This window comes from Hyperoodon ampullatus, assembly GCF_949752795.1.
Source record: "Hyperoodon ampullatus genome assembly, chromosome: 4".
NCBI lineage: Eukaryota > Metazoa > Chordata > Mammalia > Artiodactyla > Ziphiidae > Hyperoodon > Hyperoodon ampullatus.
This window is the reverse complement of record NC_136917.1, coordinates 97,355,244-97,367,355: the sequence shown is the minus strand read 5'-3', so window position 1 is coordinate 97,367,355 and position 12,112 is coordinate 97,355,244. Positions and strand designations below refer to the sequence as shown.

The following is a 12,112-nucleotide window of genomic DNA, read 5'->3' as shown; positions in this document are numbered from 1 at the left end:
TATAAACCACAATATCACAATGGTATATCTACCTCTGCTAACATCAAACATGCTAATTTCTCACTAGAGAAATTACTTCTACACAAAAGTCAAGGACAGCAACATTCAGGTTGAAAAAAAAATCCTTTACAACTGTTCTTCTAAAAGTAGGCCCTTAGGAAGTATGTAAGTACTCCTAACTTAACTGAGGTCTCAATTTTCCTTTTTGCTCAGCAGTTTTTATTTCTTCCATGATAATTTTCCATGTGTCACACTATGCAACAGAAAGATTAAACCAAGAGTGATTTGTGGGTCAGTAGGCTGTCCTGAAATAAAATAGTGGCTAATCCATTTTTTAGGATGTATGGAAATTCTTAAATTAACTGAAATAAAATTTTGGTAGCCATGTACATGTTGTAAACATAGAAATGCCTAGTAAGATGCTAGTTTTATTGTTAATTATTGATAACAATAAAAATTGAAATTATTATAAGTGTGTTACTGTTCACAGAAACATTTTCTAGCCAGGATGACACAATTTATACTCTGAACAGTAACTTTCCTGGTAGTCCTAATTTTATTGATAGTTTTTCCCTTGCTTTGTATTAGAACATATGTTGAGTGACTGTTTCTGGACACTAAGATTTTTCTGCCCATACATCCCAACTACAGTGTTTTCTTTATGAAAGCATGTGGAAAGACATCAATATAAGTGACCTTTCTCCATCTTAAACAAACAACAGTCTTCTTAGAATTTTTTATATTTGCATTTTAAAGACATCAAGAAAAATAAAGGTCTGCAGATCCTAAATGTATAAAACTGAGTTAGGTACACTTTATTCTGTGTCTACCAATGGTAGCCGAGGAGTTGAAAAGTGGTCTGTAAGGAGCAAGTTTTTTGGAATAAGACCCGTAATGTATTATACATTTGACAGATTTTATCCACATGCAAACTCTAAGCTGAAGATGCCATCCTCCCTGGGGCCAAGGGCAGGTCAGTGTTATTTAGGTGGCATTTGCTCAGTAGCCCATCGGACCCAAGGGGCTCTCCCAAGCTGGGACTTTGCAGGTGGCAAAACCAAATAAACTGACTGTGTTCGAGGTGAGAATTCTTGCCCAGATCTTTTAGGCTGTCAAGTCTGTCATTCAGGTGGTTGGGAGTGTTTTGCTTTTGTGACTCAGAGTGCAAGTCTCAGCAATTGACTTGCAGAGTTTGTGTGTACGGCCTGCCAGCTCTGGTCAGTGTCACCAACACCTCAGTTTCATCCTGACAGCAAGCCATCAGCACAAAGAATGCCACAAACCAGGCCCTGATACTAATTGTCCCTCTTTCAATTCTTTAAGACCTTGACTGCCCTGGTCTAAGCATGAACATTTGCATGTGTTCAAATTTATCTATTCGTAGATATATTAGCATTTTTTTCCCTTCCGGACGGTGATGTGAAAAAGGGCAACCGTTGAGACTCAGTCACCCAAGTTAATATTGTGTCTCTTTCTCTGTAGGTCAGGCTGGCTGCAAATACATTGGGAACAATTTGGAGCTCTGTGTGTGCTAGGAATGGGGGTCTTTGCTAGGTATGGGGGAGGGGACTGGTCTGGGAGTCCAATTTTCAGAGAAAACTCACCAGTTCCTGTCAACTGAAAGAAACGTTTCATGCACATGGTGGGTCAGAATGTTATTTTTATAATACAAACCACCTGGCCTCCTCCTCATTTACCTCTGCCACAAATGCTATTCTACACACATACCTAGACCAAGGTCCCTGGTAACTATTACAAAACCATGTTGTTTTGCTCCTTGAGGTTTTTTTCTTTTCCCTTTTTTCTTTTCTTCTTATTCTTTTTTCAACTTAAGGTGAAGACAAGATGAATTGATCAGGGCTCAAAGTTTTGGTTTATTTTTATAGTTGCTTTGATGTAAAAGGACTTGGCTCTGCACGGAGAGGGATGGGGGGGTAGGGTGGGGAAAGAAAGAGTCAGCCTTTCTTCCTCATTCAGCAGCTTGTGAGACAGTGAGCATCTTCCTAAAGTTTATCAACTAAGGCTGGGGGACTCCCCTGGAGATTGTCCCAAGTCTATTTACCACGGAGACTTTTCCTAAGCATTCCTTTCACTATATGCTGCTGTTCTCTTTGAAGCAAAAATATGTGAATATCTCTATTCACTTTGCTTGATTAAAAAAAGTAAAGTTAGCAAAGGGTTCTGGAGAATAACTAGGTCTCATTAAAACAATATGCACTTCCAGTTTCACAGGCAAGCCATGAAAGCCTGATCATTAGCTGACATATGACTTTCAAATGGGAAGGGGTTATAACTAACCTTCCTATCTTTGAGTCTCATTAGTTGCAAAGCAGGATGCTTTCCTGTGGAGATTTCTACCAGGAAATACCTCCTTTAGAAGTTAAGTTACATTGCATAGCATGTTGTGCATCTGCGTCAAGGTATACAACTCTAGAGACAGAGAAGAGGTCATGGTTGATTTCAAACAGTAATAGCTGGCATTAAAACAGCATTAGTACAAGGCAGTAGTCTCAATTTTATGGCAGGAACTAAATCTCTCTTTGGAGTATGGAATGCTAAGGCTAGACCTTATTTAATAATCAGTAAAAAAAGAGAGCATTACAATTCCATTTAGCCAAGTCTATGAATTAATCAAATTTTCTCTTAGTCCTTCTCTCTCGGGAAAAACTTAATTTTATAAACTTACTCTATTGTGATTTAAATATACTTTTAATTCCCTGGACTTTGAGAAGAATCATGCAACGCATGAAAGTATAAAACATGTGTTTTATATCTAATAATACAGGTGAAGTGTGCTTACTGCCTTAAAAGTGACTAAAACAAAACCTCTATCCTTTTAGGTAGTATGTACCTTCACAGGCAAAGGTTTTGGTTTGAAAACCAAGTGGCATAAAAATGGAAGGCCTTTCAGAGACAGAGCTTTGGAAGAAACTCATCTGCTCTGAGTGTTCCCTCTCACACCTCCCAACTGTGCGACCCTGTTACACAATGCCAAATACTGGTTGGAAATGAAAAAAAAAAAAAAAATCAACAACTTGCCTCTGGAAATATTAAATGTCTCAATTTCATGCAGCATCTGGCATGATACAAACAGCCTAAGTACCTGACCCCAGTGTTTACCACCTGCTTTTCTGTAAAGCAATTTTAACAATAACAAAATATGTGAAAAAAAGCATGACATCACATTGAATGAGTGTTCTACACTTCAAATAAATCGAGCTATCACATCAATGTTTTAGCCAGGTGATACATTTTTTATTCAATCATAACTTTTGCACATAAGTAATCACATGGTACTACACTCAAAGAATTTTTACTTTTTATTCCAAATAAGAGTAAAATACATTAATCCAAATCATTCTAGCAGACTATATGGAAGACCACATCACTGGCTTGAAAACAAAACTTGAATCACAAATCTTTTAATCAAAATATAAAATAAGAGAAAATACTCAATTAAGTTCCCCCTTTTGGATTTGGAAACAAAAACAGCTGCTGAAATAATGAGTGGCTTTCCTTCTGAGTTCATCAAGAGGGGAGCCAGACGTTGATCTGATGGCCCTTGTGTTGCCCTTATTGTAAAAAATGGAAATTACTGCAAGTTTTCATGGTCATGATATGGGGCTAGGGAAGGATTAACTGCCTAGACAAAAATGGCATAGAGAAAATACACCCAAGATGCATGAATTTCTACTTAATGCCTTAGAAGATAGTTTCTTTTATAAAAGACACAATAAGCACTAATGTGTTTCAGTATAACTTTCTAAAAGACAAATAATTTAATAACAGTAGATCATTTTATTTATTGTTTAGAAATTCAAAAATGAATCATATTTTCACTTCTCTTCTTCTATACTGAAGTAGTTTGTGAAGGCACAGTTAAAAGGCAGGGTTATGGCTGCTTTCTTTCCCTCTGGCTCTCTGTTTTTTTTGGGTTGTGGCGTCAAAACTAACTGAAAATTCTTTAATTAGTCTTCTTGGACACAAGCCTCCCATTTACTTCAGTGGGAGGTTTCTTTGCATAAAACCAGTGGTTTGTGTCCACCAGAGCCTTTTGACTGCTTTCCTTTGATTAATCAGAAAACTAAAGCTCAGTCTGAGTACCACTTTTCTAAAGAATGAATGAGCATAATCTCTTACAGCTTTCATGAACCAGAAGGATTAATCTGGCAGTCCAATCCCATACTCCACTTCAAGTATTTTCAATTACTTGGCACCGTTGGAGGTGACGTCCACGGCTCAGTAAGAAGGCTACTGCTGGCATAATGGTTTCTCCATGTCCCAGCACATGGTCTTGGCATTAATAATCCATCATGAAATGATTTGCAATGCACAAGGGTGACATTTGATTACGTGAAAGGCATTGCAGGAATGAGCATGTAGGCTCTTAAGGCCAACTGCTGGCAAAAATATGATAAAATGTTATATGGTAAAAATAACATTTAGACGGTTTAGTTGAAACCACTGAAGACAGTTTCTGAACTAACCAAGAAAAGTGTAAGGACATTGTTTTAGGAGAAATTTTCTTTCTTTTTTTTTTCCTTCCTGGTTTTCCTTTCTCAAATCACATTTTGGGGAGCCAAATAGGTTAAGATTTGGCAGCCAATCACCCAAACACATTTTCAAAACATATTTGATTCAGGAAATTCTGGATCTTTTAAAGCAAGGATGTTAACAATCCTCCTGAGAACCTTAAAATATGATGATTTAAACATAAGGAAAAGGAAACCCTGAAATGATCAGAGAAATCACCAAGAGGCTTCCCTGCTGAAGAGTTCAGCTTTTTAAATTTTGTTTTCTATTTTTTAGAGACCATAAGGAGGATGGTAAATTTACTACATACGGGAAGTCTTATAATTTGGGGTAGAAATTTATGAGACGATAGGGAAATTCATAATTCTCAAGGAAGCAAAAACAAAAACAAGAACATTAGAATTTCTTAGACTCATATCCTCTAGATCTATTCACTGATCCGTCAAAAGCATTATATTCTAAGTACATTATAATGAATGTAGTTATTACATATGAACAAACATAACGCATGGGTGTGTATGGCCAAATGTTGGTTATTCGAGATCATAGGTATAGGGTGGAGGGAAAGTTATTTTGCATAAATGAAATTCAGAGAGAATTAGAAGGTTTTTTAAAATCAATAGTTTCAAATTAATCCACTTTCAAAACTTTAATCACAGATATGAACATAATAATATCAGCTGATTTTAATGTTACTGATTTTTCCTTCCTAGCCCACCATCTTGCAGAGTGAGGTGAAATACCTTAGTTGATATATTATGTTGTATGTAATAGTATATATTGTTTTGTATATCTGTCAATAGTGATTATATTGTTTTTAAAAAGGACATATATAAACTTCATTGATTCTTCGGATTTGTTATTCATCATTTAGCTATTCATTCAACAACATTTATTAGGCACTTACTATATGCAAAGCCCAGTACTTGGCATCTTAGGGATATAAGGATACAGACTCTGTCCCTGAGGCACTTACATTTTATTATAGGGACAGAACATGCACATAAGTAGCTGTAGCATAAGGTAAAAAACATTAAATACTAGAAGAGAAGCAGAGATAACTAACTGCACTGGAAAATCAGAAGAGGTAAAGATTTTTAGTGGGGAGATTCAGGGAAAATTCATGGAAAATGTGATATCTAAGTGAAGTCCCGGAAGATAGTCAGGGTTTAGACATGAAGAGAAGGTGGCAACAGCACTTCATGAGTATGCCATAGTATGAGTGTGGAGTGGCTGGAAGAGGTCAAGGCCTGGATGAGGGACAGTCAGGCTGAAGCACTGAGTGTCAGAAAGGAATTCAGGAGATAAAGCTGGGAAAGTTGGGGCTAGTTGTAAAGTCTTTATTGCCAGAATAAGGAATTCAGACTTTAATAAGAAGGTAAAATAGTAGGGAGCCATTGGAGCCATATTTGTTTCTTTTTTACTTTTTTATATTGAAATAATTTTAGACTTATAGAAGAATTGCAAAGATAAAAGAGTTCCCAGAAAAAAGTCAGTATTATCTAAGTTTTTATGCTTTTTTAATAGTTCATGTAGTATTTTTATATCACACTCCTATGATTACATCCCCTTTCTCATGCTGAGTGTAGTATATGTCTTTTACTTTTTTTTCTTACTCACAAATGTCTTTCTTGTTTATCTTTTCAAAGATATAGTTTTTAATTTTTTTGACCAGGTTTGCCAGTTTTTGCCCAATTTCATATCAGCTCCCCCATAGCTATCCTACATATAAATCAAATCTACCTTAAAACAAAACAAAACAAAACAAAACCCATAAAAACAGTGAGGTCAATGCACAGGAGTCCCTTGATCCATCTTTTAAACAGAATGCTGTCCCTAAGTCTCATACAGCCACAGAGCTGTGTGACTTTTTGTCATGATCCTGCTTGGAATACGGTGGGCCATTTCAATATGAAAATTTGTGCTTTTCTTTAACTCAAAGAAAATTGCTTCTGTTACTTATTTCTCCCCTTATTTCCTTTGTCTCTTTCTAGAATTCTTATTAGATTAATGTTTACCTCCAGGATTTATCCCCATGTCTCCTGTCCTCTTTTTCCATCTCTTTGTCTTTTTGCTCTAAGTTCTAGAAAATTTACTAGTTATTTTTTACTTTGTTATCCTTTACTAATTTGGCTGTGATCTATGTCTATTCATCTGTTTACTCATTTTTAATTTATTTTTATTGTTCTAATTTGGCAATCACACTTTAAATTTCCTGTTCCCTGCTTGCTTCTTTTTTCGTAGCTGTTTTAGGGATACTTATCTTTCCACAATTTTCTGAAGATAATAATTTTAATACTCTTTTACATACTCTGCTGCTTGAATTATTTCTGCTCTTTTGTTTGCTTGCCTTGGCCTTTTAAAATTTTTTTCTTTTGGTTTTCTTCAAATGTTTGGTGATCTTTAGTCCATTGACATTCATGGACAAAGAACAAAAAAAAACAGATTCATTTATGTGGCTGGCAAAACCTTGCTCTGTGGCTGAGCAGCTCTGTTTTCCTAGGAGGCCTCCCCTGAATGGGAAGTCTGATGGGAGCTCTCTGTGAGTAGGCAGGCTTCACCTTGAATGATCGATGATGGACCTGCAGACTCATGTGGATTAGGGAATCCTTTCCTCATTTGCTGCCTTTCTTCCCCCTCCCTTGCTCCCCATCCATGTCTAAGTGTCTAGGGTTCCATCAAGTTCTGTTCTAAGGCTTCTAGAGCCCTTTTCAAATCATCCTCATCAGGCAGTTCACTTTCATTAGTCAGAGGTAAAAATCCACTGTTGACCACTGCTCAGGGTAGAAGGCAAGACCTCACTGGCTGGCGGTGTCAGAAGTTTTGAAAGCAGTTCTTTAAAATTACCCCATGCTACTGTCAGAGTAAGCTTTCTGAAACACATTTGAATATATCATGCTCCTGCTCAGAATCTTTCAGGGATTTTGATTTTATATAGACTAAAACCTGTTCTTCTTTGCAAAGCATGAACACCCCTTATAGTTGGATGTGAGTGCCTACCATCATCTCCTACTGTTTTCCTGTCACAGACACACTTAGGCTCCCCAAATGCTGAAAGTTCTTGTGCTTTTCTCTTGTACCATGCCTCTGTACACACTGTTCCCTATGCTGAGAATGTTATCTCCTCTTTACCGATTGGCAAAGACACCCTCAATTGTACATCTCAGTGTGTGATTGCTTCCCATGAATTCTTTTCTGACTTCCCTAGGCAGACACAGGTTTGTGGGTCTATTTATTAAACTATATCTTCCCCTTACTCCACAAAGGATTTGAAATAATATAAAACAGATACATGGTAACAGGACGAAATAAATGAGTGAGGCACACAAAGCATTTGAAATAATATAAAACAGATACATGGTAACAGGACGAAATAAATGAGTGAGGCACACTAAGTTCAAAGGGAGAGTAAAGTTAGAAATATAAATAATATCAAGTATGAGTTTAGTCCTAAAAATTACACAACACTAAGTTTTATTTACATACTATGAAGAGATACACTGAAAATTTGCCTCTGGGCTTCCTAGTTGTCAAAGCTAAGAGGGAAATTTGAGCGCTTCTGAGTTTCACATTGTCCATAAACTATAAATGAGGGATTTTTGCCAGTTACTGAAAATTAAGAGAGAGTTTACTGCAGTAAAGGGGTACTTATAAAGGTGACTGGTAAATTGAGAAGCTCCAACTTTTGTGTTTTCATTGACCCTCTAATATTACTATGTAATTACTATAATTTTTGTACATTTCTTTCCTTAAGGTATGGACCATATCCTCATTACTTGATCCAGTGCTTGATATTTCCTAGTCACTCAATAAATATTTGTTACGCACACAATCAGATACTGATTGTTAATGCAGACAAATGTTTTTGTGTGAACAGGTATACAACTAGAAATGTATCATCATTTACACCCATGATAAACATAACAAAGAATTAACCAACTGGAAGAGTCTTTATACTAATTAACAATACTTGGAATATCTGCTATATATCAGATAAACACATTGCATGTATATTTCATATGACTCTCAACCTACCCTGTGGGTATTATTCCCCATCTCAAAATCAGGGAAATCAGTAAGTTAAATACATTTCCCAAGGGTCTACAATTATTCAGAGGCAGAACTTGGGATTAGCATAGGTGCCTGAACCCAGCCCTGTGACCCTCAACCTTTGCTATAGGTTCATGCTTTCGTGTGTAGTAGATTGATTAGTATTTGATTACAAATTTCATAAATGTGAAGACTTTCTACTGATGGAAGGGCCCTGATGGAAGGACTTTGCCCAAGTTCCTTTGTTCTTTAAGATTTATTCCAAAATATTTGAGGGAAAAGGCAGCAGCAATCAGGCAAATAAAATACTATAAAATTAATTTTCCATAAAGAAATATCAGGGGACAACACCCTAATAAAAATGCTTCCATTTAAAAAAATGGGAACATCTGACCAATTTTTCTCTTACATAATGGAATGTGGCATAACTTTTTTCATTAGACCCAAGAAAACTTACAATGTACCATTTTATAAAAGGGCTTACTCTGTTTTAACTCAATCAGCTTTCACTGATCAATTTATGGTTGCTTCTTACCTGAAAGTTGCCAAAACAGCTTCCCCCTGGGAGGGTCACATAACTCACAAAGGGTGGTCCAGGAGAGGGCAGCGACTCGTAGACCACCACACCTTCACTTGGGAACGCAGCCCTCTGTTGCTGCTTGCTTTCCCAAAATTCCTGTAACATTGACACAACATTCACTGAAAAAGACAAGAAATATAATCAGTTATTAAGGATGGACATACCCTAGCAAAAACAACATTTTATTTGTGGGTTGGATTGTGTAACAAGGCACTTCGAGTTTAAGCAGAAGGGAGTATGTGTATGTTTGGGTGGCGTGGGGGTGTGGGGTGCTTTCAGTTGTGAAAGAAACAAATACTATTTAACACAAATGTGTTTATTTTTTCATGAGTATGGCTCAAGTGGTTTGGCACCCTAATTCTAACAGCATTTCAGTATATTAAATTTACAAATTAGTTTTTGATAACAAATTTAAAAATCTCACTCTTTCTTCTTCGAAAATTTTCTTTAATAAACTTTGTCCAGATCTATGATTATCCATGACTCCCACTCCTGTTTCTCATAGATTCTTGGACCTGCTAAGTGAAAGCTAAATTCAGAGGTAAAAATATGAGCAGTGTAATTTTATTTTAATTAATTTATTTTATTTGTTTTATTTTTGGCTGCATTGGGTCTTCGTTGCTGCGCACAGGCTTTCTCTAGTTGCAGCGAGCAGGGGCTACTCTTTGTTGCAGTGCAGGGGCTTCTCATTGCGGTGACTACTCTTGTTGCAGAGCGTGGGCTCTACGTGCACAGGCTTCAGTAGTTGTGGCACGTGGGCTCAGTAGTTGTGGCTCGCAGGCTCTAGAGTGTAGGCTCAGTAGTTGTGGCACACTGGGCTTAGTTGCTCCGCGGCATGTGGGATCGTCCCAGACCAGGGCTGGAACCTGTGTCCCCTGCATTAGCAGACGGATTCTTAATTACTAAGCCACCAGGGAAGCCCCAAGCAATGTAATTTTAATTGGAACTCACCTATTATAAGATTTAAGAGGAGAAAGGCAGAAAGAAGAAAACTCTTTCATGCTCCTTTCCACCCTAATCCAAAGGAGAATGAAAGCAATTGTGTAATAAGCAGGAGGCTGGGAAAAAAAACATAAGTGAAACTAATAACATGGAAACCTTGTTAAGGACCACGTCTGTTAGATGACTTCAGAAAACGTAGTAATGGCTACAGCCATGTGTTTTAGATTAAATGACCTATGATAGCCTGTAGAAGTTCCAGATCAAATTAGGTTGGTTTGTTTATCCTGTACTGCAAATTGAATTGTGGAAATTAACAAGGATAATAGAATTGTAGAGGCAAAAGAGACCTTTCAGGTCATGCAGGCAAAGCTCTGCTTGATGCAGGAATTCCTTGCACAATACCACTGACAGCTGCCCATTTGGCCTGATTCTGGACACACGGAAGGACCTGGTAATTGGCACATCTTGATGTAGCCCATTTCAAATGCCAATGGTTTTAACTATAAGAAGGTCATTTTGGGGAGTGAGCGGAAATCTGCTTTCCTATAAGGTTCATGCAAGTAGGCTATTTCTCATTTCTGGGACCTCATAGAGGTTAATCCCCGTATTCATAAGAGAACCCATGACATACTTGAAGGTGGTATAGGACATCTGTTGTTTTTGCCTCCCTGGCATTTGTTTTCCCTCTTTGTAGGAATAGCACGAAAGTTTTCCTTAAAGAACCACCTTTCCGTCAACCAAGTCTTCTCCAGGGTTGAGGAGTGGGGATTAGACCAAAGTCAAGTCATTTAGAGTCAATGAGTCCAGGACTTCTGTTGGAAATGTCAGAAGACTGGATTCTCCTTTTTCACTAGAGTTGCTGGGGTTATAGGAGAGAAGTATGGTGCTGCCCAGGCAAGGGAGACTCATGGCTGAAAAGAAAGCCAACATAGAGAAGGGTAAAACCAAGAGATAGAGAAAGAAAGACTAAGTTCTGATGTCATAGCTTAAGCTCCTGAACCAACACATCTGCTTTTTCCTTACACCGTTTTGAATTGGCATCTCACACTTGTGTATAAAAGTGTACTAAAATAGACAGCTCTCAGGTTTCCTCAGGTTCTAGATTGAGGAGCTTTTCTTCTTTCAAACTTTCTTTGTGTAATATGGTGTCTATGCCCTTTGACATTCTCCTGATATATTTCTGAATACATGTGCTTCAAAATGCTGGGTTTGGTTATTTTGCAGGGAATCAGGAGAGTCACAGTTTGACCTGGAGGCAAAATCATTGCACAACCACTTTCTAAGCTGTTGACCAGAGCACCTGGCTCTTTCACTTCATTCCTAGGTCACCCATCAGCTTCCAGCTTTACAAGGTGTAGTTCAGGAAAATTCGCAAGACGCCCAGGGAATTGGATGCCTGTGTATATTTAAGAACTGTAGTTTTTAGTATCTAAGATGTGTTTTGGGAAAGAAACTGGGAAATATAAGACTATCAGAGGGGATAATTGAATTAACCAATAAAATACATGCTAAGTGGTCAAGGTGAGCTTGGTAATTACAGACATTTTTCATTCATTCAAAAATATTTGAAGTAATATTTTCCACCAGTTGATGTAACCCAAAATAGAATTAGAACTTTTATTTCCTAAACTGTATTTCTGCTCCCCAACTTCTTCTCCCTCCCATGTACAGAAAAACAAGTATTTTGAGAGCGGGCTGATTTGTGTTTCAACTTGCCCGTGACCTACAGAATTCAGCAGAGATGTCTTGAAGATTGAAGCCTAAAACCGAAGTCAGTGGTCTGTTGCTCTGATAGTCAACAAGGGCCATTAACCGGCTATTTTAAGTTGGTTCCTTGTTGAATGATGTTCAGCTGAAAACTGGAGTAAGAAGCTGAAGACTCATGCTTATCTAGGTAAAATGAACACAAGAATTTTGGCACGTAAAACTGTGTGGATTAAAGAGTTCAAAGGTGGGTACTAAGTAAAATTTCTGCATGAATAAATGTAGCAGTTTTCAAATTTTTTA

At 37.4% G+C, this 12,112-nt stretch overlaps 1 protein-coding gene across 1 annotated transcript in view; it reads right to left on the bottom strand.

The window, feature by feature from the left end:
* Positions 1 to 12,112, bottom strand: part of LIX1 (limb and CNS expressed 1) — a gene marked incomplete at both ends in the record, with an annotated part of 48,714 nt that overhangs the window by 19,895 nt on the left and 16,707 nt on the right. Inside the window, one exon of the mRNA XM_079702077.1 lies at positions 9,119 to 9,282. Coding sequence (XP_079558203.1) covers positions 9,119 to 9,282 — 164 coding nt within the window. The remainder of the gene's footprint in view (positions 1 to 9,118; positions 9,283 to 12,112) is intronic.